Source organism: Larimichthys crocea, chromosome VII (genome assembly GCF_000972845.2).
Source record: "Larimichthys crocea isolate SSNF chromosome VII, L_crocea_2.0, whole genome shotgun sequence".
Classification (NCBI taxonomy): domain Eukaryota; kingdom Metazoa; phylum Chordata; class Actinopteri; family Sciaenidae; genus Larimichthys; species Larimichthys crocea.
In genome coordinates this window covers 17581518-17607556 of record NC_040017.1, presented here as the reverse complement: position 1 = coordinate 17607556, position 26039 = coordinate 17581518, and the positions used below count along the sequence as shown (strand labels likewise).

The 26039-nt window shown below is 44.3% G+C and overlaps 2 protein-coding genes across 4 annotated transcripts; both read left to right on the top strand.

Annotated features, from left to right (window-relative positions):
* Positions 1-507: 507 nt before the first annotated feature.
* On the top strand, positions 508-14140 carry clasrp (CLK4-associating serine/arginine rich protein). Of its 3 annotated transcripts, none has more exons than XM_027280460.1 (21): positions 508-643; positions 2340-2479; positions 2825-2922; positions 3030-3131; positions 4282-4361; positions 4549-4633; positions 4737-4873; positions 5095-5191; positions 6255-6333; positions 6415-6488; positions 6580-6621; positions 6709-6894; positions 7223-7534; positions 7619-7810; positions 9059-9098; positions 10685-10745; positions 11083-11141; positions 11217-11263; positions 11341-11432; positions 11641-11665; positions 13422-14140. In XM_027280460.1, the coding sequence occupies exons 2-21, from the start codon at positions 2381-2383 to the stop codon at positions 13462-13464; spliced, it is 1950 nt and encodes a 649-aa protein (XP_027136261.1). In that variant the 5' UTR covers positions 508-643; positions 2340-2380; the 3' UTR covers positions 13465-14140. The 3 variants fall into 3 exon arrangements, 2 of the variants coding, with proteins under 2 accessions (XP_027136261.1, XP_027136262.1); XM_027280461.1 differs by having other exon boundaries at positions 512-662; XR_003462595.1 differs by lacking the exons at positions 11641-11665; positions 13422-14140 and having other exon boundaries at positions 9059-9102.
* Positions 14141-15946: 1806 nt separating this feature from the next.
* On the top strand, positions 15947-25728 carry znf296 (zinc finger protein 296). The gene is made up of 3 exons (XM_027280588.1): positions 15947-16253; positions 18453-18833; positions 22155-25728. Exons 1-3 carry the CDS (start codon positions 16202-16204, stop codon positions 23942-23944), a joined length of 2223 nt encoding a protein of 740 aa, XP_027136389.1. The 5' UTR covers positions 15947-16201; the 3' UTR covers positions 23945-25728.
* The last annotated feature ends 311 nt before the right edge of the window (positions 25729-26039 follow it).

Below are 26039 nucleotides of genomic sequence, written 5' to 3'. Positions count from 1 at the left end.
GGTTAAAAACATTTCTATTTTCACGTGCTTATGGCTGAGCTCTTTTAAAGAACTTTTTAAGAATTTGTAATCATAATCCAGTGATTCGTTTAAATTGTTTCAAATTTGCTGTTTTAATGATTTTAAATGACATTCTGATATTTTTAATTAAAATTTCTTCTCTTTTTCATTTTTTTATTTCTATTGCTATTGCTTGTCTTAATGTCAAATGTTTTTCCTTGCCTCTGTGAAGCACTATGAATTGCCTTGTGTACGAATTGTGCTATACAAATAAACTTGCCTTGCCTTGTATGTGTTTAGAATTGATAAAAATTAAATGCTAAGAGGTGTGTGTCTTTGTCCACTGATTCATCCAATTGGAGTACAAATGCCCGCTCGGTTCGTAGTCTCTCAGTTATCTGCACCCTCACATTCACCATTATTAAACTGTTAATTATTATGACAATAATTGCTGCCCCCCGCCCCCTGCAGTACCTCACGGACCCCTCTATAAACGCCGCAGCGCCCCCCGCAGGTTGACCTCGGTACTGCACCGACCACAACCGTGAGAAGGAGGCGTGTGACAGCCCCGCAGCGCTCCGCTACCACCGTCCTCGGCTGCCTCGAAACAAACCCCAGTGTGTGTTGGTGCTCAGTAAAACAGGTACACGGTGACATTTCAGGTGTGATGTGCAGCTGCACGCGGTGTTTTTTATTTTAAAGGCTGCGCTGCACGCGCTGCTTCCTGCACAGCATGCTAACCATGCTAACAGCTAGCACAGGCCCGGGCCGACGTGTAGGCAACAAACTCCTCGGTAACTTTAAAAAAACATCGCTGGTTCACGTCATATCGAGCCTAAAAGCAGCGGGATTTACGTGTTTGTGGTGGATTTAAACGGAGGTCACAGTGAGCAATAATATCAGAGAGTTAGCCGCGTTAGCTCTGTGGCTACAGGCGGTGTAGCTGCTAATTTAACGTGAATCTACCTAAAAACATCAAACAAGAGGCGATTAACCTCAGAGCAGATCTCACAGCGACACGGTGCTGCTGTCTGATTCAATGCAGCAGCTGCAGTTTGTGTTAAAACACCCATTCATCACATGGTGGATGCACTAAACCTAAAACCTCAAAGTGTTTTAACATGCTTCACATGCAAATGTGCGCCTGCTTTTATTTTGTTAAGTCTCCATATGGTACTTACACAGGAGCGACTAAAACTGTGATTTTATCTGTAAATAGGTTCAAAAATAATGTTTGTAGTTAGTGCTGAGCCTCCAATATGTTCATGTAAATGTTAGTATGTCAGTAAATATACAGACAAAAGCCAAAATCAAATTAATTTATATAGTATAAGTGCAAATAAATGTCTACATCAGTGCTCAGTGGCCCTGGATGGATGGATGACTGACTTTATTTATCCTCGAAGGGAAATTAGGTTGTCACAGCAGTCCGGTATGATTGAATACAATAAAAATAAAAGCACAGAAAGGTAGAAGGACACTTGTCCCTTTTTAAATTTATATCATGTGTACTTAATAAGATTGGGATTCCCTATTTATGTCCTCGATGCGGCACTGCGGCGAAAACAGATTTCCCCGTTCATTTGAGTGGGGGGTCGTCCGTTTTGGCTGCGTTGCTCTGTGCTGCAGGGCTGTTTGTCAAAGAAATGCAATGACCTGCAGTGGAGAAGTTGAGTCGGGTCCAACTTTCTGGAGGAATGCAGATCTAACAGGTCAAACTCCTTCACAGTCTCAACCTGAAATGTCACTAAAACACTGAGGCTGTCCAGGTGAATTCACGGACTAAACTCTGATACCTGTTGTGTTCTTTGCTTTGTTTTATTTGGTGAGTCTGACTCACAATTTACGCTGCAAAATAGTGACGCGAAGAAGTTTAATTTGATTTGTGTCCGATGGTTTGAGAGAGAGCTTGAATGAGAGTGAGGCAGCGCTGGCATTGATGGTCGGTTATTCAGCTGAATAAAAAGATTTTTCCTGATTTGTTTCACAGCGGTTTTGTTCAGCACAAATAGACACTCATCCCGCCGCAGCGCCTGACCCTGTCTTAATGTACCTAAATATAGAACGGAGCGTTGGCGCCGTGCTCTCAGATGTATTGATCGCGGTTTATGGTTTATAATTTTGGTAAGAATTATCTGCTGTAAATAGCAGCAGTTATCTTTTATATTAATAAAATTATGTAGGAGGCAGAAGGTATGTAGAGTTACATCTCAGAAGAGTCTGCGCAGCTTGTCCCTTTCCTCATCGATTATTTATTTAAACATGCTTCTTCCATCTCTGTCCTAAATGCATCCTTGTACACTCTCTCCCATGTGTCTTCCCTCTTTTCCTCTCTACAGCAGCCGTGCCACGCCGCGCCCCCACCCCGAGCGGAGCCGTCATGTGGCAGGAGGCCCGCAAACATGAGCGCAAGCTCCGTGGCATGATGGTGGATTACAAACGCCGAGGCGAGCGCCGGCGCGAGTACTACGAGAAGATAGTAAGAGACCAAAGTTCACCTGTTTGAACTTTAAGTTGGCTGAAGTACTGACCTGCTGTTGGCTTTCTATTTCTGCCATGTTTGTTGTAGCTGTCTAAATATACCTGAGATGACAGTCGAATACAGTATCAGGCTTGATTTGTGAGCTCAGTTTGGCCTCACTTTGCATGACACTGTAAAGTAGCACTATTTACGTAGCCTAAATTGTGCTTCTGGTTTGAATGACATTGAGACTGTCCAGTGTAATATCTTTAACTGTTTGGTTAGTTATTTTGTTTATTTACTTGTAGGATGTCATTTTATCTTCTTCTGACCGCCTCTTTTTTTCACGTTTTGTTTTGACAGAAAAAAGATCCAGCTCAGTTTCTTCAGGTTCATGGCCGAGCCTACAAGATCCACCTGGATCCCGCTGTGGCCTTGGCTGCAGAGAGCCCCATCAACATGTGAGGAAACACACACATACTTACACACACACACATGCTAGATGTGCAGTACGTGTGGGAATCTCGCTGATCAGATTGTATCTCTTATCTCTCATTGTTGTCTAAAGGATGCCGTGGCAGGGAGATGCCAACAACATGATTGACCGGTTTGATGTGAGGGCTCACCTGGACTACATCCCCACATACACACCTCCACTGCTCAGCACATCGTAAGTCTTAAGATGACCAAATGTGTCATTTAACCTGAATCTGTCCAAATTTGTTTTTATTCATTTGTTCATTCATGCAGTTGATTTCATCCTGCTGCAATCTTTATCCTTTATTTGATTTGCTTCCATAAAAGTCGTTGCTAGTCTTCCTGTGGTCCACACATAAACAACAACAGTAATAATAATAATAATAAACAACAATTTCAAATCAGACAGTGTCAGACAAGACAAGAAACTTTAATATAAGGCAAATATAAATAAAATTAAATTGACTCTCACATGAAACACAAAGGCACCAAACAAATAAAATAAATGAGAAATCAGCGACAACAAAATGACATTTGAGATCAATGCATTTTTGTTTCAGTCACTTTTTGCGATGAAGAAGCTTGATAATGTTCTAAAGTTCTCATCGCACAATTTGTTCATGGACTAACAGATCACCAGTACTCACTCGATGTGTTTATATAGTCATGACAAATTCCAACCAGCAGTATGAATGAATAACTGAAGACTAGATTTTAGTGAGCCTTCACAATCAACAAAATTAACATGATTAGCTTTTATATAGAACAAATAAGTGTGTGTGTGTGTGTGTGTTTAAGCTATAGTCAGATGATTTTTATAGTAGACTTACTGCTGGGAAATAAATGTAATCAACATTGTTAACATCTGTAATGCACCAGATGTTTAAGGAAATGTAAACTAACTTTGTTGCATAGTATGTTAACAATAATTCAGGGCATTTGGTAGGAAAAATTAAGTCCTGTGATGTTTTCATTATGAAAGTCATGGGTTTACTTGCATTAAGCTTTCAAAGGCTGTATGAAGTCTAACAAAACTGTAGAATAAATTCCCTACCTCATGAATCATTTGCAAAACCTTTTTTATTTTCTAATTCTGTGTTGTGCCACACTTACACTCCCAGTCTTCTTACTCTACTCTTCATTAGTGAATTACCTCTGGTGGTTAAAAACACTGCTCATCCTGTTAAAATAACTCTTACTAAGTGATTTATCTTCTTCTTTTACAACGCTTCAGTCGGATGTTTCAGCCTCATTTTAGAAGCCAAAATTGTTCAATTTGAATTTTATATTTTCGCTGGAGTGATAAATGTGCCAAACAACCTTCTCCTCTTCGTCTTGTCCAGCACCCCAGAGCAGGAGATGGAGGAGAGGAAGTGCAATTATGAACGCTACAGAGGCCTCGTCCAGAATGACTTTGCCAACAGTGAGTATCACAACAGTTGAATTTCATTTGCTGTCATCAGCAATGAGTAATACATTACATTAACAGTCGAGCCACACAGCGCAGCACGTCTGCTCTTAATGTGACTATAATAGTCGGTTAACCTGCCCTCAGTGGGTATATTTTGAAGTTGTGTTGTGCTCTTAAACTCCCTGCTGTCCTTCCACAGTCTCTGAGGAGCAGTGTTTATACCAGATCTACCTGGATGAGCTCTACGGTGGCCTGCAGAAACCAAATGAGGATGAGAAGAAAAAGTATGTCTTTATTTAAATGTTATTTAAGTGGTTGTTGGAGTTTTTAAGCAGGGTATGTCTTATGTATGTATGTATGTCATAAATCTTTCCTTCTGTTGTGCAGACTGGCTGAAAAAAAGGCAACCATTGGTTACACCTATGAAGACAGCACTGTGACAGAGCCCGACCCGCAGTCAGACAAAGATGAAGACAACTCAGAGAACAGTGAATCCGAGGAGGACGAGGGCATCCCAGATATCGGTGAGGTTTGGCTCTAATGAGACGATAAAAGCAGAAATGTGCACAGAGGTAGAACAACTTTCAGTTTAATCACACTTGGTTCTTACACCCACTTGACCTGCTGTGCACTAATCTGTTCTGTAAATATTGGTTGAGCAGAAGTGTGACGGTAAACTTTGCTTTGTAGCTGTTGTTGTTTTAAAAAGCTTTGTGTCACGTTATATCTCTGCCTTTGTGCTCAGACGTGGAGGTCGACGTTGATGAGCTGAACCAGGAACAAGTGTTGGACCTGAACAAAATGGCAACCCCGTATGGAATGGCTGAAGGAGACTTTGTCAGGTAACATCTCTGTGGTTACGTCAGCGTAATCCAAAGCAAAAACATCGACCCGGTTTGAAAGAATACCCCTGCTGGCTCTTTAATGAGCTATGATGGAGAGTCATATAGAGATAGAGAGTCAGTGACCCCGTCTAAAAAGTCCTAGAATAAGAACTATAAAAGTTCTTATACAACTCAAAACTTTGGCATAATTTTATATTTTTTATTAATATTTCCGAAGTCCAGAGAGACCAAAGAAACATGGTCTGTTTATCCACAACCTTACTAAGCTCATGCCTCCTGCTTTATTGCGATAAACAGGGACAGCGGAGCCCAGAGATCCTTACCTAATAGCCCTCAGGCCACATCTGGCCGCCCAAAGCTTCCCATCCATCCTGCAGAATGCCCACTGATGAAAGTATTTTAATGTTTATATATTTATAGTATTACAAACTGAGTATCTGCGGTTAAAAAAAAAACTCGTCAAAAATGTGTCTACATTTTTGTCAGCAAATCAGGTGTAAACATTGCAGAGAGCTTCTCAGTGAGGTACACAACTTCTTTCACTTTGACTGTTCAGACTCGTGCAGTCTGCAGCTTAAAATCAGATCACACAACGATGGAAGGTCAATTATTGCCTGACATCTTTAATACTTCATTTTGCTGCACTCACAGTTCTGCTGTTGTATTAACCAGGTATCAACCTGCACGCTTATTAGTGCAACTGCATCAACAACATCAAAATTTGTTTATTGTTAATTAATTTTTGCATTCTGCGGTTACATTTCCAGAAGTACAGATTTTAACCGTCACTCCTCAGTGAGCTGCCTCGTTGGTGGAGATCTGAAAACAGTTTTGTTTTTTTAAGTCCGACTCCCACACTGTGCTCAGCCAAAATCCTGTCCGCTGGACAAATTTAGCCGTGGATCACTGCTGCAGCCTCCTTTTAAAAACAAAGCTGTGAATGCGTTTAAAGACTCATGATGTCACTGAGCAATGCTCTGTTGTGTTATATTTTAATAAGCACAGCTACAGTGTTGACATAATGATTGTAAAAATGTTAATGGTGATACCTGTTCATCAGGATGTTACGGAAAGACAAGGAGGAAGTGGAGGCCATCAAACATGCCAAAGCTCTGGAGGCGGAGAAGGCCATGTACTCTGTAAGAAAACATCCACTGAGGTATTTATGTCCTGTTTGGTATGAGCATCTGTGTGACATGTGACATGTTTGATCATCTCAGGGCCGGCGCTCTCGAAGACAAAGGAGAGAGTTCAGAGAGAAGAGGCTAAAAGGTAGACAGATCAGCCCACCAAGGTAAATTTGTGTCCTTATCGGGATTTTCTCTTGATGGTCTGTTTACGTTAAAAACATGTTCAACATACGTCCTCACCCTTCTGTATTTCAGCTATGCCAGGAGAGACTCCCCGACATACGATCCCTACAAGCGGTGAGTTCACCGCCTTGTCTTTTTCCTTCTTAAAGTCTCGATTTGTGCGTCTGTGTGTTTTTATTTTCTCGTTTTTTCTGATCTCAGGCCGGAATCAGAGTCGAGCTCTGAGTCGCGGTCGCGCTCTCGTTCCCCCGGCCCAGAGAAGATCACCTTCATCACGAGCTTCGGAGGCAGCGACGAGGAAGCTGCAGCAGCGACACAAACAGCCGCTCCTCACTCTGGCCACGCTCCCCCCTTGCAGCACCCTGCAGGTCATAGCAGGGGCTCCCGGTCGGTAACTTTCCGTCTTCCTGGCTTTTCATTGGTTGTTTTCCTCTTGCAGTCAATTTGTGTCTGTTGAAATGACCGCAGCTGTTGAGGCAGAAAGAATACTGACGATGAAATACTGATTTTTGTGGTAGGTGAGGTGTTTAGTCAAGAGTTGCTGTTGTGTAACAAATCCGCTCTGCATAGACAAAATGTGTTTGACTGGATGTTTGTTATATTATACAGAGTCGACTGTGTGACAGTCAGGTTTCTTGAAAACAGAAGTATTCTGAAGATAGGCTAGGCGCTGGGCTGGTGTTGTTACTAAATCGGTGCATCTCTCTTTGTCCAGGAGACGAAAGTCATCCTCCAGTCGCTCCCCTTCCTCCTCCTCACGCTCCTCATCTCGGTCATCCTCACGGTCATCTTCACGTTCACGCCGTGCCCGACGTGGACGAGGGGGGAGGGATGGGCGGCGATCCCGGACCCGATCGCGGTCGAGGCGGCGTTCCAGATCTCACTCTCGGGGTAGAGGAGGGAACGGATCCTCCGGATCCTGGAGGAGACGAGACCGGACGCGATCACGCTCTAACGATCGAGACAGGGAGCGAGAGAGGGACAGAGACCGGGACAGGCGACGATACTCTGCACGCCGACGAACAAGGTAAGACTGACCGATGTCTCTCGACAGTTGTTGGTTTACATCGCAAAGAGCAGCAACTCAAGCTCTCTTTTTGTTTTCCGTCAGGTCCCGCTCCAGCTCACGGCAGGGGGGCAGCTCGAGACGAGGGGGTCGCAGTAGCGGAGGCCACCGGCGGGGAGACAGCGACAGCCACAGCCACAGTCCCTCTCGGTCCCCCAGCCGCACTAATCACAGTCCCTCCCCTGCTCACAGAGGAGTCCAGCCCTCTTCCACCACCATCTGTGACAAGCTAAGAAAGTAAGTAAACAATGTAAACGCTGGAGGAGAGACAAAACTTTTAACTTCTAAAGAGAGGCAATAGCACTGATCATAATTACGTGAAAGATAGGTGTATTATACAAAACTGTTGTAGCGGATTACACTTAAGTCATCCTTGTAACTCAGTGTTGTTAAGCCATACTATGAATTTTTGACATGTCAAGTCTTTTAATGCCTTATATGATCAGCCACAACATTACAACCACTGACGTATGAAGTGAATTATGCACAATAACACATAACTATCTCGTTATCATGGCACCTGTCAGTGGATGGGATATATTAGGCAGAAAGTGAACGTTCTGTCCTCAATGTTTATGTGTTGGAAGCAGGAAAAATGCAGTGCAAGAATCTGCCTGACTTTGACAAACTGTGATGACTTTTGTGAGGCGTTTCCAGTCTGCAGTGGTCAGTATCTATGAAATGTGGCCCAAGGAAAAGACATGAACTAGCGATAGGGTCATGGTCAGCCAAGGCTCACCAATGCAAGTGGGGAGCAAAAGGTTGGCTCATGTGGTTCGGATCAACAGACTGTAGCTCACATTGCTTAAAAAATTAATGCTTGTTCTGATAGAAAGTTTTCAAAACCACTGACAGGATGTTGGCAGTCCTGCCTCTTCCGGCCGCCTCACTGTTAATCTAAAAAAATCGTCAAAGACGTGGATCATCTGTGAACCTCAAACAAGCCATCCATAACAACACCTGTGTGATGTCACCCAGAGGTTTCTGAAGAGCCGTTAAAAAGGTCAAAATATGTTGGTAGTCCGGCCTCAGCTGCCTCTAAATCTAAAAAACGTTGATCGTTTGTGGACCTGAGGCGAGCTGGGTGTTCAAACAAATCACCTGTAACAGCCTACCTGTCAATCAAAGTGGCCATGCTGCTGATTAACTTTAAGCCTTGATATAATGTGAACAGACGAGTTCTATAAATACTCAGACTCAGTACAGTTGTCATGAACAGGAAAATTAGCTATAGAGACCAAAACAGTTTTTTGTACCAGGCTGTAAACATGTTTATTTCTGCTGTGAAGTTAGACATTTTAACATGGGGGCTTATGGAAACTCGTTCTGTAGCCAGCCTCAAGTAGACGCTTGAGGAACTGCAGATTTTGGCACTTCTGCATTAGCTTCACCTACAGAATATTAGGCAGGCGGCCATAACGTTATGGCTGATTTGGTGTTTATAAATTGACATAATGAAACCGTCTTTCCTCCTCCTCTCTGCAGGCCTGATACTCCGGGTGGTAAAGAGACGGGAGCTGCCAAAGTCAGTAAGAATTTGATCTAGCTGGGTTTCTTGCTAAAGCCTACGCCTCCCTCATCCCTGACAGGCTGACATGGTTGTCCACCAGACTGGGATGTAGAAGCTGTTGTTGCCCAAAGAAAATAAAATGATGTGAATTTTTTTTTTTCTTTTTTGCCCCTTACAAAGTGGACATGCACTGCAGTCAAAGCCCTCCATCTTATTTTTCAATGATTACAATATTCTCCACCTGCTCAGTGTTTTGCTGAGAAGAATGTGAACTTGCCAACTCTGATGACAGACTGAATTTATGCTGCCATCTCTGTGTGGAGTGAACATTTAGGCGCCCTGTGAAGTCCTTACTGTCTGGGTTGTGCATGCATGTGTACATATACATGTGGGTGACAGAGTGCGGCGTCTTTTTATATATCTGTTTGTAGTCTCAGCATTGTGTCACGCATCGATGAGGAAGACTTCTTTTTTGTTACATTGAATCGTGACAGATGACATGGGCGTGATCTGGACAATCGATTCTGGGCTTGTTGTAACAAGCAGCAGAGCACGGTCTTTCCTTTAGGTCCCATGTACAGACTGATGAATTAAGGAATAGTTGGACGTTGAGTTAAGGGCAAAAAGATTGATACAGCTCATGTCGGTATGCGAAATATGAAAATGCTGAAGGCAGGTGCTTAGCGTAGCCTAAAGAAACGTAGAGAAACGGGCTCTGTCCAAAGGTTCTTCAGCCTATCAGCACCTCCAGAGCTCATCTACCAATATTAACACGTTACATCTTGTTTGTTTAATCTCTTACCTTCAGACAGAGTCGGGTTTCTTTACGCTAAGCTTTATATTTAGTGTACAGACATTAGAGCGGTATCAGTTTTCTCATTTCTCTCTGCAATGGAGTGTCAAATGTCAAACTATTCCTTTTTTTTGTTTGTTTTTTTAAAGACTAAATAACCATTTAATTTGTTTCTGGACACTTTACTTTCTCTTCTTCACACTGCAGTTTTTGGCACAGAAGAAAAGATTTGTATAGATTGAAACAGACAAACAGAGTGGAAATTCTCATCTGCTTCTCTGTTAGACTCACCTGCGGTGGTGTGACCTGCAGTTTTTCTTGCCTGGCCAGGTTTAAACGGCCCAGCGATGGGCGTGTCGCTGACAAAACGCCACTGGCTCTTTCTAAACTTTCTCAACTCACCGGACCTGAACTTGCCCTTGTATCACATTTCGACCTTTTCTTCTTCTTCTTCTTTTACCGGCCTCCTCCCTTTTCTTATCTCTCTGACAGTGTTCGTACATATAAGTATAATGTGTAAAGGTTCGTGAGACTGGATCCTGCAGCAGCAGCTTACCTCTGTTCTCACACACACACATAGCCTGATCAGCCAGTAAGATTCTTGGGTGCTTGTTGACTCAACAAATATCACACATAATTAATTTATCTGCAGTCTTTTTTTTTTAATCTCCACCAGCTACTGTACATAAAGGTGACAAGTGCCGTAATTGTTTAACAGCACGGTGCCTTTGATCTCTCGTGCACACACAAACACACTTATTTTGTCAGGCTGTGAAAGGATGTGCTAACACGATTGTGTCACCTGCAGCCCAAGATGACCCCTCAGGAGCGTCTGAAGCTACGAATGCAGAAGGCCCTCAACAAGCAGTGTGAGTACAACTGATCCAAGTGTTTGCAGTTAAGATGTCACCACATTAGGGCTGGGCGATACGGACCAAAAGTCATATCTCGATATTTCTTTAGCTGAATGACGATACTCGATTATATATCGATCGAACTAGTGGCTCAAGGGAAGAAATATATACTAGTTAATTTAACACGAAATAAACTATATCGATATTAACAATATGGTCTCGTGCTGTATCGCATTTGAAAATATATGGCTATAGATGAAAATATCGATATATCGCCCAGCTCTATGCCACATTGTGCAAATTAAAAAGGTCATTTAACTTATTTGTTTTTTGTTTTTTCCCCATCCTGCAGCCAAGGCGGATAAAAAAGCAGCTCAGGTGAAGATCCAGCAGCAGGAACACAAACGACAGGTGTGCATCTGTCTTTAGGTGGAAACAAACTCGTGTTATCCTGCATCTCCACTCATTACTCTGTTTGTTTTCCAGGAGCGAGAGGGAGAGCTGCGAGCCATGGCACGCAAAATACGAATGAAGTAAGAATCTGTGTGCGTAAGTGGACTGTTTGGTATTTGCATTTTGCAATGGTCTGACCCAGAGGCTCTGCGTTTAGGGAGCGTGAGAGACGCGAGAAAGAGAGAGATGAATGGGAAAGACAGTACGGCCGACAGAGCCACTCGCCTTCGCCTTCTCCTTCCAAACATGGTGAGTCTTTGATCACAAATAGCCATATGGATCTAATACACTAATAATTAGTGTGTTATTATTGTGCATGCTCAAAAGGAAGTAACATTAAATTTAAGTCTCCAGCTTAATGTCTGGCATCAGTTTGTGCTCTGACAGTTTAATAGTCTCTAAGATGTTCTGGCATGCTATTGTTTTGATCGTGTGTTCTCTGTCCTCTGTCCCTCAGGCCGAGAACACAGCTCATACAGAAGGTATGTGAGAAGCCGCAAGAATTCGCACAGTTCTGACAAGGCACAGTGAATTGTGGGATTTGTACACGTTATTGCACCAACGCGATCTTTTTCATGTGCACAACTCGAGCTTCGTTTTTCTTCAGTCAACTATCAAATCAGTGCGTGAAGTTGTGAGAGATAAGTCGGGGCCAAGAACACAAAAAAATCCTGTAAATAAAAACTGTCATTTATTTTTTTTATATATATATATATATATATATTATATATATATATATATATATATATTATATATATTATATCTATCTATATATATATCTATACATATCTCTATAATATATATATATAAATAAAAGCAAGATTAGTAGTGACATTGCAGGTTGTGCTGACAGTATAAAGAATGAGAGTTTCTGAAGAGTCGTTTAAAAGGTCAAAATATGTTGGTAACCTGGCCTCAAAAGACGTGGATTGTTTGTGGACCTGAGGCGGGCTGAATGACACCTGGGTGCTCAAACAAATCACCTGTAACAGCCTACCTGTCAGCCAAAGCAGCTATGCTGTTAATTATGCAGAGCTTTAAGCCTTAATATAATTTGAGGTGAGTTCTATAAAATTCAGCCTCAGTACAGTTGTTGTGAACGGGGAAATTGGCTATAGAGACCAGAACTGTTTTTGTACCAGGCTGTAAACATGTTTTTCTGCTGTGAAGTTAGATATTTTAACATGGGGACTTATGGAAATTAACTTGTTCTGGAGCCAGCCTCAAGTGGACATTTGAAGAAATGCAGTTTTTGGCACTTCTGCGTTGGCTTCACTTCACAGCCACGAAAGTTGCTTGACTCGAACTTCTGAACGGAAACTGAGGGAGTGCTAGTGCTTTTGAGTACTGCCTCATCCTCTAGCCATTGTGCTTGGTGGCATATGATGGCTACAGTAGCCTGGAAAAAAAGTGACATGGACACTTCATGAATCAGACCACAAATGAGACAAGAATGAGTTTGGAAGAAGAATATAAACGATGCCAAAGCAGACACAAACATTTAACTTTATTTACTTCAAACTGGACCATATATCATAGAGAAAATATTTCCTGATGGACAGACAGCTTTACCCAGCTGTTAGCGGTTACTTTGGCTGTCTCTGCTGACACCAACACTCCCCCGATGCTTCAAGCTCCCAGCGTGGGTAGAGTCAGCTAACTGAAATAGCTGCCCAAGCTGGTGTTTGGCTACGTAACAACAATTAAAGCTATCTGACCATCAGGAAATATTTAACTTTCCCTCACAACTGAAAAAGGACTTTCAGCAGGACCTCGAGGAGAGTGGTCAAATAACTGACTGAGCCTGTGGCTGGGGATGTTCGTGTACTTAGTGGGTGTGTTCAGCTCAGCTGTGCCTGGAGCAGATGACCATGTGAAGAAATCTGTGACGATCTTGCATAAGCTCACTGAAGTAGAAGAAGCAGTTGGAGCCTTTAGCTCACGGGGATTACTTTTACATAAGTTTAGCTCAGACACATTTCATACTATATAACACAGAAAATAAGCATCAAAGTCCCTGTTAAGTACATTTAAAGGCACAGTCTCTTATTTACAGAGAACAAAAGTGACATGCAGGACTGTAAGCTGATATATGAAACTACAGAGTAACAATTCAAAAACAATAAACATGCTTGTTTACATCAGTTATGTGTGTGAAACTGGAGTAAAGCATGTCTTTATATTAATTAATTTATAATGTCTGTCAGTTTGATCCTGATTCATTTCTCCTCGTTGCAGGAGGTCACGGTCTAGATCACGGAGTCCACACTACCGATACTAAGCTGTGGAAAATGTGGACGCATCAAACAGATCCTTCAGCACAGTACTTTGTCACCGGCACACACACTGTCTGGCTATTACATGGAAATATGAAGAGATGGACTGACTGTCTGTTGGCTAATAAACCAACTCACACACCCTAAACCTGAACACTATGTTCTCTGGGCACAATCTAACAGTTTGGCTGTGATAACTTGGTTTCTCTAATCACACAGCCGATTGGTTCAGCCGAGCAGAGTTTGATCTGGCCTTTTCATTTCTGCTTCATCGTGTAAAGAGACTGTAGTTTTATTAAACGACTTTCTTCTGCATGCTCCTTTCTCTGCCTGAACAGTTCTTCTAAGCGTTGACTCGTCTGGAGACGTTGGTTTGTGTTTGATAATAAGCAATATCTCAAATTTTACCTCACATCTCTCTCCCTGTCAGACTTGTACTTTGCTCTCACACTAAATACCATTTGACTTTCATGGACTGATGTACAGCATATTTATACAAACATCCATTTGAAAACGTCTTTATTAAATCAGATGCAAACAAAGTTCACATATGAATTCAATCAATCGACTTCTTTTTTTATACTCTGTCTTCTGCCAGCCGGTTAACAGCAGCAAATAACTTTTTGTTCTCCGTAACATGGAATGTTGAATACAGAACAACAAATAAAAATACTTTGAAATTAATTGATTCCCTGTTGTTTTTATGTTCACTGGACCTGTGAGTTTCCATGTTTACATGCATTACCTGTCATTAACTTTGAGCTTTCTGATCTGAAGCTTCAACTCGACCTTGCATACATGTGGATCTGTGTCATTGGTCATAGCTGTCTTCGTTTTTTGTCATCTTAATCATGTAGGTATTGGAGCAGCAGTAGCTGCTCAGTCTTTAGGGTCTTGTCTTGAACAGGGGGGTGGCCACTTCAAGTCCAGCATGGACCACAGTATGGAGGGTGGAACGGTAGCTGGAGAGGTGCCAGTTCACCTCCTGAGCACTGCTGCTCCCAGGGCTCTGCACCATGGCTGCTCATCATAACACCATCTCTCCACATTTAGATGTATTTATGTCATGTGGGCAGCACGGTTTGGTTCGAACCTCAGCTGGGGCCTTTCTGTGTGGAGTTTGCATGTGTGGGTTCTTTCCGGGTACTCCGCCTTCCTCTCACAGTCCAAAGACATGCACTTAACAGGTTAATTGGTGACTCTAAATTGCCCGTAGGTGTGAATGTGAGTGTGAATGGTTGTTTGTCTCTATGTGCCCTGTGATGAGCTGGTGACTTGTCCAGGGTGTATTCCGCATCTCGCCCAAAGTCAGCTGGGAAAGGCTCCAGCCCCACTGTGACTCTGATGAGGATAAGCAGTTACAGATAACGGATGGATGTCTTCATATTAACACGAGTATTGTACTGTTATTTTAATTTGGCATTTGGGCTGCAGACCTCACTAAAATGCCACACAGCTGTGTGAATACTCGTATGTTATGGAGACACCTTATTTCACGTAATGATAGGGGAAGTCGGAGAGACTGGACTTGTCCAGGTGAACTCCAGTACAGACCACAAAATATGAGTATAAAAGTTTGGAGGTCACCTCCTGGGCACGGCTGAGGTGACCCCTAACATCACTCCACCATCTCTACACATTTGCATGTCTATAAACTCTTTGTGTGTGTATTTGTGGCCTATATCTGTAAAAATTGAGTCTTATAATTAAAGGGTGTAGAAATGAGTGGCATCTATCAATTGTCGATTGCCCTCCCGTTCCAAGCATGAAGGAGAAACTACAGTAGCTGCAAAATGCACACGCACTATCTAGAGCCAGTATCAGTTTGTCTGTTCTAGGCTGCTGTAGAAACACATCGGTTCAACATGGCAGACTCTGTGTAAGAGGACCTTCAGCATCTGTTACTATAAAAGCCTCATTCTGAGGTAACAAAAACATAATTATCATTATTTTTAGATGATTATACACTAATGAAAACATAGGTATAAATATTAAATTTAATTTCTGCCATATTCTGTGAATAAAGCCCCCTTAATCTGACACACTGGACCTTTTTAAAGGGCTGCAGTTTGATGTTTTAATCAGGAGGTGGCGGTAAAACCTGCAGTTCTGCAGAGGAAGATGCTTCACTGCAGCTTCTTGTCACTTCAGCGTGAGTCTGTAACTTTTGAGGCATTTTTTCCGAGTGTTTGCTGTATTTTCTTTTTAATAGCTGTGTATTAGTCACAACTGCTCAACCAGAAAAAAGGAGAAATGAATGTTCCCGCTTGTTCCACTTTGGTTTTGGAGACACCTGTAGAAAACCAAAGAGGTAGTTGTTCTTTGGAGCTGCTGAAGAGGAACTAAAATGTTGATTTTCAATATCGGATGTGAAATTCATGATTGAAACAAAAAAAAACACAAGACAGAAAAAAAAGCTTAAAAGAGTGTTTGCGGAGTGTGTAAGCAGATGAGGGCGGGGTCAGGGTTGTAGGAGCGGCGCGGCGCGGCGTGGGGCGGGCGGTGCCTACAGTCGCCCATGCCCCCTTTTGCCCTCCGCTCGCTGCGGGGGAAGAAGCGTGAACTTGAACGCAGCCTTCACTGCTCACAGTGCGAGTCCAGGCAGAGGCCAGCGAGGCAGCCAGTCAGTCTTATCAGTAGGTCCCCGCCGCTCAGGTTTCGGTCAACTTATCGGAGAAGGAGCAGCTGGACTTTGAGAGTGCGCGTTCAGAAAAAGGTGCCAAACGCGGAACGCTCGACGCGATGTCCAGGCGCAAACTTGGAAGCAAACCGCAGCACCTGAGTGCAATTCAAGGTAAGCCGGAGGAAGCAGCGACGTGTGGGCACGTTGAAACAGTTTGGGGACGGATGTGATGATGTTGGGTTTGTTTGTTTTTTAAAGATAGGTGAAACTAAAATAAATTCCAGCCACAGTTTTATTTCATTGTCAGCCTGCTGCTGCGCGTGGTTTTATTTTGGATGCGCGCTGGCACTAATTCCCTAATGATGGATGAACGTGTTATTATTTTAATTTTCAAGCTTTCAAAGGGGATTTTAAATCATCTTTGTGTGTGCGTGTTTGTGTGTATGTGTGTACCATAACCACAATCATGCCAATATGCATGTATCTTAATCCCTCTGTGGACTTTTTCTTTTTTTTTTCTTTTTTTTAAATTATAAGCAAATATTTAAATAAGAGATCATCATTTTCTTGTCATGTTTGTCCTGATGTGAACTAGTACAGCAGTTGTGTTCATAGAGGAAGGACCGGTTTATTGGCACGTTGTTTTCAGAGGCTACAGGTCCGAACACGATGATTAATATTTCCAGGTAAAGACGATGATCAAGTTTCTCGGTCCTGACACTCTGCGATTGGACCGTTTCCCCTCCCCCTGTGTGCACCCTTCTTCATATCAGACAGAGTTTTTTTTTTTTAAACATTTTAAATAATTAAATAATAAAAACAATGTACATAGATGTCATTCAGGCTGCTCTATTTGATCCCACGCACACTGTTCAAACATAAAGACAACAGTGCAGCAGCAGCAGCTCACAAAGAAACATGATGTTTGAAAGGAAATAAGAGTTTTTACTGTTGTCTACTGGAGACCAGTGGTGCGTGTCTGTTGTGACCACAGGCCCTGACTCAATCATGTGTGTGTGTGTGTGTGTGTGTGTGTGTGTGTGTGTGTGTGTGTGTGTGTGTGTGTGACCGCGCCTTGCAAGTCTGCACAAACAGCGCAGGCCTGAAACAGGAAAGGTGACATTTTTTCAGAAACAACTGGCGAGATCCGGCCTCAGACTGTACTGTCTGTACCTGTCCTGTATGTTAGCCGGCCTAGCCCGGGCAGGTGGATCCAGTCAAAGGCATCAAGGTGTGCCCATGACCGGTGTTGAGCAATAGTCAACTAACTGACCCCCCTCCTCCAACTCCTCCACCTCCTCCTCCTCCCTCTCTACCTGAGAGTTTCTTAAGAAAAGAGATTTGGTTGAAGTCAGTGTCCACTGCTTCAGCTCCGTGCACACATTTCAAACCACACTAGATTTATCTGGTTGTTAAGGTTCAATCAAATGAGCTGATGATCACACACACACACACACACACACGGGCTGCTCTTATCTCATACACCTTCAGTCATTTTTTTTCTTCTCTTTTATTGCAATCCACTTCCTGTTGAGAAACTCCCGCAGCCTGTGGCTGGTAGGGCAAGTAGTAACTGTGAGTGAAAGGTGAAAGCCGTGCTCCACAAAGTTGCATTTTCAGCACATTAAAGTGACTGTCACGTTGACTCTGTGGTCCTGCTGAGGTGGGTGGACAGTTGGGATCGTCTCTCTGTCTGTCTCTGTCTCTCTCTATCTCTCTGTCTCTCTCTCTCTGTCACCTCTGCAACAACAGCAGCTGCCGCCGCCTCAGTCAGAGCGAGCAGTTTTGGGTCGGTTAAAGGAAGTGGTCAGTATTGGCTGAGCAGATTGGCCTCATTGCTATAGAGCTTACAACTGAAACTAGCACTCTCAATCAACATGGCTGTTTGTTGTTTCACTGAGGTCTAACAGCATTCGTGCCACTTTGCGTGTTGTTAATTTGCACAGTAGAGAAACTCAAACAGAGCGTAGAAATCTAAATGAAGTGGGACGAGATGGTCAAAGATACCCAGGCTTCTCTCTGTTAAAGTGCTCCAGAGAAACCACCACTGTGAACCATCATGGAAAAGATGGCTTATACCCACAGAAAGACAGAGGTGGTTGAAATGGGATTGCCTCTATATCATCTATAATGTCTTCTTCTTTTTTTTTGGCCAACAGTCCAAATCCAAAGAAACTCACTTTGCTGTCATAGGAGACCAAAAAAATCACCTGAATTTATGCTCTAAAATTTACTTTACTGTAGTTTCTATAGTGTTTAAATCCCATTGAATGACCTGCCCTTGTATATCCGTCCTAGTTGTCATGTTTTTGATCTGTATATTCAAAGTAAGTGATCAAATGATGCATCTTTCCTTGTCATGTTTCTCAGATGTCACCGACATGGCGGATGGCACCAGTCCATCAGACGACCAGCCTCCTCCTCCTCCACCTCCTCCTTCTCTTCTTCCTGCTCCTCCTCAACAGGTCGGGGCTCCCGACGAGTGTCGTGACCTCCTAACCTGTGGTCAGTGCAGCCGGGCCTTCCCTCTCGCCCACATCCTGGCGTTCATTCAGCACAAACAGGGCGGCTGCCGCACCCGAAATCAAGTCCCTAACACCAACGCCACACCCCCCTCACCTGCCAACCGAACCCAGCAGCAAGTCGCCAACACCGAGCCGGGGCCGGGCTTCATCGAGCTGAGGAGAGGGGCTGCCAGAGACAGAGCCTGGGGGGAGGAGCCCGGCGTGAAGGCGGAGCACAGCAAAGCAGGTGAGTGATGGAGAAGACGATGCAGAAAAAAGAAGGCAGGTTGCTAATTAGTGACTCTGTTTTTTATTTTGTTTTCTAAGTTTTTTTTGTTTTGTTTTGGGGTTTTTTTTTCCACCGGCCCTCCTCTTCATTTAACAACTGTCCTCCCCCTCCCTCCCTCTCGAGTCCAGCTCATTAGCTATCCGTTGCCATTAGCAGACCTGCGTGAGTTAGTGACGCACAGGCTAATTGTGTGGAAAGGATAGGCGTCAGGAGCGTTCAGAGGGCACCGAGGGTCCCAGAGGGCCCCACACTGAGCAACTGCGCTCCAGAGCTCTTTCCCATCTCCCTGACTGTCAGTCTCTGAGGTGGAATGGCCAGGTAAACATGTTTCTCCCTCTCTGTCATCCACTACGCCCTGGACAACAGAGACTGAAGCCACGTCCTCCACTAAGGAGCATGTCTCAGTCATGATGAGGTGTTTCTTTTGAAGAAGAGGGGTGTGATGGGGTGGTTGTAGTCGTGCACCACAGTGTGAAGTGGTCAGAGGAGTTGCATGTGAGGCTGACATGACACTGTAATGGAGGACGTTGCATCATGTGCAGCTCCTCTGCCATCTCCTCTCTGTTCTGCCCTGGGCCGAGCCACCTTAGCTCAGGGGAATTTCCTCCATCTTATGCATCTTTTTTTTTTCTTCCCCCTCCCTCTTCTTCTTCCTCCTCGTTTTCATATTTTCTAAAGTGCATCATACATTAGCACCAAGGTCTTTCTTCTTCACGCCTTCTTTTTTTAGAGAAGAATGTGCGGACAGCCCAATGATCGTGCCAAGTAGGGGGTCAATCAGCAATTCATGAATCCTCATTAACATCCTTTTGAAGAATCTTTCATAACAGTGTTGTTTTGAGTCGTGTTTTTCCTGCAAAGGTCAGGCGTCTTCTTTTTTTTTGAAGGTCATGTAAAAAAAAAAGTGAATACAGGAGTATGTAGGATGTTGCAGATGGACGCAGCATCTCGCTGCACACTCATAGTAGACACGAGTGGCCCTTTGCATATTTTGAAACGCTCTCTCGCTGTCATGTACACACACGTTAGCAGTTCCTTCCTCTGTGTAACGCTCAGGGGACGGGTGCATGCACCATTTCCGTGTGTCCACAACCTCTTGTTGTTTTTCTAAGTCTGTTTTTTCATCTCTTTCACGAGAGCAGACAAGTTTGGTAATTTGCTGCCAGCAGGATTATACACTGAACCTAACACCTAAGGAAGAAGGATTGGGCATGTGAATAATGGAAAGAAATAAGTCTGGATTAAAGTTTTACTAGCTGATGTAGTTTGTTTGTAATGTTTGACGCATGTAGCAAAAGGTGATTGGGCATCCTGCAGTCTTGTGAGTAATAGGAAGTCTTGTTTTACTTGAGTGGCGTGCTGCTTTGTGGGAGGGTAACTGAAGCTTCTGAGATGACTGAAAGTGAAAGAGCAGTTATCCCACAACAGAAAGGCCCTCCGTCTATTTTCTGTATTCAAGAGAGAGAGAAAAGCAGCGAGGACAGGGGAGAAAAGGGGGGAGAAAAGTGAGTGGGATGGATTACTGAAGAGCCTCGTGCATCTGTCTCATTCCTTTTTATTTATTCTCCTTGTTTGTTTTTTTTTCCCCTCATCTCCAACATCCCCCCCTCCCTCCCTCATCTCATCCTCCGTAATCGCCCCCCCCCCCCCCCCCCCCCCACCCCCCCCCCCCCCCCCCCATCTTCAACACACTCTAGCTTTGCCCTCTTTCAATTTCTCCCCCCCACCACCACCGCCGCCGCCGCCGCCGCCTCCTTCTCCTCCTCTCTTTTCTCCTCCCTCTGCCTCCCAAGGGAAAAGAGATTCTGCCTGCTGCTCGTTAGTGCTCCCAGCCAATCTGCATTTTTAATTAGTAGTTATTGCTTCTGCTTAATATTCAAGTGCTACCCCGGGCCAAATGGGAATCCTTACAAAAAAAAAAAAAAAGGCGAGGGGAGAGAGGGAAGGAGGAAAGAGAAACCGGCTGGGTATTGTGTTTCACTCCAGGACCCCGAGACAAAAGCCTCCGCCCCCCTCAGGGAAAGATTTGGAAGATTTTGGGAGGGGGGTGTCGGGGTTGGAGGATGGGTCTCAAGTACAATCCAAAGGGGGTGACATATTTTCGTGGTGTCTCTTGGCCCCCCGTACTACATTATAATCTTTTTATCTCATTTTCTTTTTATCTCCTGAGCCCTGACCTACCTATCTCTCTCTCTCTCTTTCTCTCTCTTTCTCCTTTTTTTTTTCTTGCTCTCACTTTTCACCCTATTTTTAAAAGAAGTATCTGAACTTCTCCTGGGTTTCTCCTCAGGCTAGGTTAAAGGACATGAACACCACAGCTCCTCTCGTCTCCAGACAGAGGGAGAAAGGCGGGAGAAGGGGAAGAAGAGAAAGAAACAGTTGCTCTCTTTTTCATCTTCACTCTCCTTCTCCTCCTCCCCCCCTCCAGTAAAATACAGAAGGATTTGACTTGAGGAAACATGAAAGAGGCTTATACCAGAGTCGGCTTTGAACCTCTCCAAAAAAGAAAAAAAAAAAGAACTGTTTTCTCCCTCAATTTGGGGATCTTCTCTCCAATTTTGATTTATGCAGAAAGGCCTCATTTGTCAAGCAGGCTGAGTCAGTGCCTGATTTGCATAAAGCGTTCGTTTTCTACGTTCTGCTAATTAGCAATTTGCAGCTTAATTGGAGAGTGGCTCTCGGTTAGGAGACAAAGCTATCCACATATAAAAATATCTCCAGATGTACGTTGCGACACGACTCGCATCTCTGTCGGCCTTTCGGCTTCTTCTGCTTCTCACCTGAACATCCTTCTCACCTTAAATATCACCTTGATGCTCGTGTTCCTGTGCCGGTTTAAAAACCTTAATATATGTATGTTAGCAAGCGATCACGACTGCATGTATGTGAAAGAGGTCACCCGGAGTGATGAAACCACAGATAACTATCGGCAAACTCTTCAAGTCTCCCTCAGCTTTACGGAGGTCTTTTAACTCGTCGTTTTGATTTTTCAGCCACAGCTTTACTTTCACCTCTTCTGGTGTATTGTTTCCGGTCGTAGCAGGCAGCTGCTTCAGCAAAAATCCCACCGTACACTACATGTTTGAGTATTTAGCGGCAAAAGCGACCGAGCTGAAAGGTCACAACTCCAAACAGATATCAATGTAGCTTTGCTCTGCTGGATGTGCAAAAATGTTCCTCATGTAAACTTTAGAAATGTGTCAAATGTTGTTTGCTGTGTGTTTAATCTCTGTTAATCAACACTAATAACTCAGCTTTGTCCTTTTTATCTTTTTCCAGTGTCCGAGGAGCCCTCCTATTTCGCCTGCCAGCAGTGTGAAGGTGTGTTTCCATCTGCATGGGCGCTCTTACAGCACGCTCAACACACACACTCCTTCAGCATCTACCAGGAGGACGAGGAGGATGACATTCGAGGAGGAAGAGGAGGACTTAAAGAGCACAAACCTGCTGCAGCCACTCTGGACCCTCGCCACCTGAGCCAAGCTCTTGCCTCCGCCTTTCAGCCCTCCGCACTGCGCCTAAGTCGCTCCCGTCAGACACACACCACCACCACCACCTCCTCCTCCTCCAGTAACATGCAGGCTCTGAACTTTTCAGTGCGGCTCAGGGAGCTCGCCGAGGGGAATAATAACACCACCGGAAGCTCCCCTGGAGGCCTGGTGCTGTCTCCGTCCTCTTCTCCACCAGCAGCATCTCCCTTTCCTCAGACTAGCACCCTCCAGACTGATTTCCACTGCGAGCCATGTGACCAGAGTTTCCATTCCCTGCGCGCCCTGTCTGCCCACCGTCGGACTCACGCTTGCGAGAGGCCCTATCACTGTGGAGTGTGCGGGCAGGCCTTTGCCCAGAGCGGCCAGCTGGCCCGTCACATAAGGAGCCATCACAGGGTGGCTGGAGGTGGAGGAAGTGGGTATGAGTCGGTGGAGATGGTCGTGATGGAGGAGGATGTAGGGAGGCAGGGGATGAGAGGGAGGTTTCAAATGCAGCCAGCTGTAATCATGGGAAAGGGAATGGTTGGTGCAGATGTGAGAGCCCAGGGCCCCTGTGAGCTCGACCTGACCCTGCCCAAACACCCCTCTGTAGCTTCAGGCCTGACGCTGCTGCCCTCGCAGGTTAGACCAACAGACAGGGAGCTGTTGAGGCTGTACCAGCCCCAGAGAGAAGGGGGAGAGGGAGGCGAGGAGGAGGCAGAGAGCCATGGAGAGCCTCGGCACACCTCACCCTGCGCCAGCCCCTCTGAAGGCTCACTGGAAAGCGGAGAGACAGGGGGCAGCGGCGAGAGCGGCATCGCCAGTGGCAACTGCACGCCCAAACGGCCAGAGATGGGTGACAGAGCGCGAGGAGTCGGAGAGTGGGAGAACGAGAGAGGGGAGATGATGGAGAAAGAGTGGAGCTCAGCTAAAGTCAGCGAGGTTGTGCAGGAGTGGCAGAGGGAGAACGAGCGGAGGAGTGTAGGAGGAGGTGTGAGCAGTAGTGGAAACAACAACAATAATAATACCACCAGTTCAGGTGGTAAGAAGAAGAAAGACGAGGCCTGTGAGTACTGTGGTAAACAGTTCAGAAACAGCAGCAACCTGACTGTGCACCGCCGCAGCCACACAGGTGAAAGACCCTACCGCTGCGGCCTCTGCAACTATGCCTGCGCTCAGAGTTCAAAGTTAACGCGTCACATGAAGACCCACGGCGCTCAAGGAGCTAAGGCTTCCTTTTTGTGTCAACTGTGCGCCGTGCCTTTCACTGTTTACGCCACTCTGGAGAAACACCTGAAGAAAGTCCACGGCTTGAGCCACGCCAGCGTGGGAGCATATGCACAGGCCAGCGCTGCAGACACTTTGGCTGCTATAAAAGCCGAAGAAGCAGTGGTGGTGAAGATGGAGGAGGACGAAGCCAGTTTAGATCAGATAGAAATGGAGAGCAAAATGCAGAGCTACGTGGTGAAAAGCATGGAGGTGGAGGAGGGGCAAAGCCAAGCGCAGTACGTGGAGAACATTGGGAGTCCGGCCATTGTGGGCGATCTCCCACCTGAGAGCAACGCAGACGTGAGCTTAGCTTTGACCTCTGCACCATGAGAGCTGCTCTCATTCACTAATTGACATCAAAACAGCACTGTATAGGATTTAACCCGCCCATTCAATCAGAAATACAAACAGTCAGGTTAAACTGGAATCTCGTTTAAAGAGGAAGCTGTAGAAAACAGCAGGCAGTCGCATCCTCTCTGCCAGCACAGAGGCACCCAGCAGCCACGTTTTTCATGATTGTATGCAAAGCTGCTGGTTGAAACTAAGTGCCTACAGTTCTTTTAGACCACAGAGCAAAAACAAGGCCATGACATTCAACAGGGAGATTACCAGAGCTCTTGAACAGGAAGTGAACTACCACAGTCCACACCGACACAGGAAACTGATCACCATGTTGCAGCGCAGGATGCAAAAGACGAGTGATTTATCTCTCTGGTGACCCACCGGACAGGTGGAGACAGATATAAACTGTCAGATAATATAGAGAAGTGATTATATTGAATATGAGAAGAGGGAGAGAAAAAAAAAGCCTAGCAATAGAACGATGTTAATATATTTTCAGCATCAGCAGATGGAGAGAGGTCATATTGTGCTACCTAGCTTGTTGCTGGTTTTCTTTTTGAGAAGACCTTTTAAAGACTAAAGATGTTTGAACAGACACAGGAGTGAAATGAATCCAAACACTGTCTGCCTGCAGTTTCTCAGACTCCTCTTTTTAAAGGCGCTTGGTTGTCACAACACTTGTCACTTAACATAATGTTTACAGGGCTCACGGGGCCTGGCGAGGTTGTGCTCCTGACTTTGTGACAGTATGTATGGATGTTTTTTTTGTTTTTTTTGTTGTTGTTATAAATGTGAATAAGGGGACTTTAAAGTTCCATCTACTGATGTTTTTTTTTCTCCATTAGTTCCTATGCATATAAAAATATCTGCAATTTTACTTACATACATGTGAAACGGGTGTATATTATTTTCCTCTATCTATTATTGTGATGGTAATTTCTCTCTTTCACTGTTTACATTTGTAAAGTGCCGGACTGCTTGAAGCTCATGCATGTTTTGCAGCCATTTGAAACTCTTTTTTTTTTTTTACTTTTTGTTATTATTTTATTGCCTGTGTTTGAATTATTCCTAATTTATGGTTGCTGCATGTTGGTGGTTGTGTAACAAAAAAAAAAAAAGAAGCTGTTCCCCTGCTGAACTACAGGGTTGGGAGGTGAGGGAGTAGCAAGTCGATCAGCGTGGAGTTTTGTTGTGGGAAGCGAGCACTTGATGAGCGAGTTTGTGTGTGTGTGTGTGTGTGTGAATGTTTTTGTGTGTACATATACCGGGAAAACATCCTTAGGTGACGCTTCTACTTGAACCCTCTGTCCTGTGATCTTGTGTCCGCAGCATGACTGGACTGGTCCCAATAGACGTGTCGTGCTCTTGAGTCCAAAAACATGTTAAACATGAGGGAAAATCGAATGCTAGGACAAAAGGTTCAAGTGTGAGTGTCTCCATCTTTATCGTGACTACTGTGATGACTTTGTGTTACCATATCTGATTTCTACTTGCAGGGAAAACAAATGTGTGTGTTATGTGTAATGAATGATTATGAATGAGTGCAGTGTAACTGTTCAGGGATAATATGTACATAGATTGACATTCTTGCCATTGCTGTACTTATAATTATTATTACTGTTATTGTTATTATTATTAACTGCCTCCACTTTTCCTAGCATCGTCTCCTTTACGCTGAACACTGGCTATTGTGAAGCTATACCACTCTGCTGTCTTTGTAAACTCGACACCATTTTGTAATTGAGGAGCCTCAATAAAGAATTGAGGAGGAATATTTTGTATTGAAGTCTTTTTTTCTTCTTCTTCTTTTCTTCTTTTCTCCGCTCCCATATGTGTCTTTTCCTGCTTGTGGTTGCTTTTTGTTCTCATTCTGGTACCACAACAAAGCTTTTGAAACTATTTTTAAGTATCTTTTCTCACCAGGATGTTGTCTTACTAGTGTGGGTCGTTTCTCTGAGGACCACAGTCAGCCCTGAGTTATTAATTTTTAATGTAAGTGTTTGGATTAGGGACCCTCTCTCCTTGTTTACATCCTTGTGATGTTACTGGCTTTGTCTAGAAACACTCTAATATAATTCCAGCG

Excerpts from the sequence above, each read along its gene's own strand:
- znf296 (XM_027280588.1), top strand. The coding sequence starts at position 16,202 with ATGTCCAGGCGCAAACTTGGAAGCAAACCGCAGCACCTGAGTGCAATT. Across the intron at positions 16,254-18,452 it reads GCACCTGAGTGCAATTCAAG|ATGTCACCGACATGGCGGAT; the intron begins GTAAGCCGGAGG and ends CATGTTTCTCAG. Across the intron at positions 18,834-22,154 it reads GGCGGAGCACAGCAAAGCAG|TGTCCGAGGAGCCCTCCTAT; the intron begins GTGAGTGATGGA and ends ATCTTTTTCCAG.
- clasrp (XM_027280460.1), top strand. The coding sequence starts at position 2,381 with ATGTGGCAGGAGGCCCGCAAACATGAGCGCAAGCTCCGTGGCATGATG. Across the intron at positions 2,923-3,029 it reads GCAGAGAGCCCCATCAACAT|GATGCCGTGGCAGGGAGATG; the intron begins GTGAGGAAACAC and ends TGTTGTCTAAAG. Across the intron at positions 11,142-11,216 it reads AGCAGGAACACAAACGACAG|GAGCGAGAGGGAGAGCTGCG; the intron begins GTGTGCATCTGT and ends TTTGTTTTCCAG.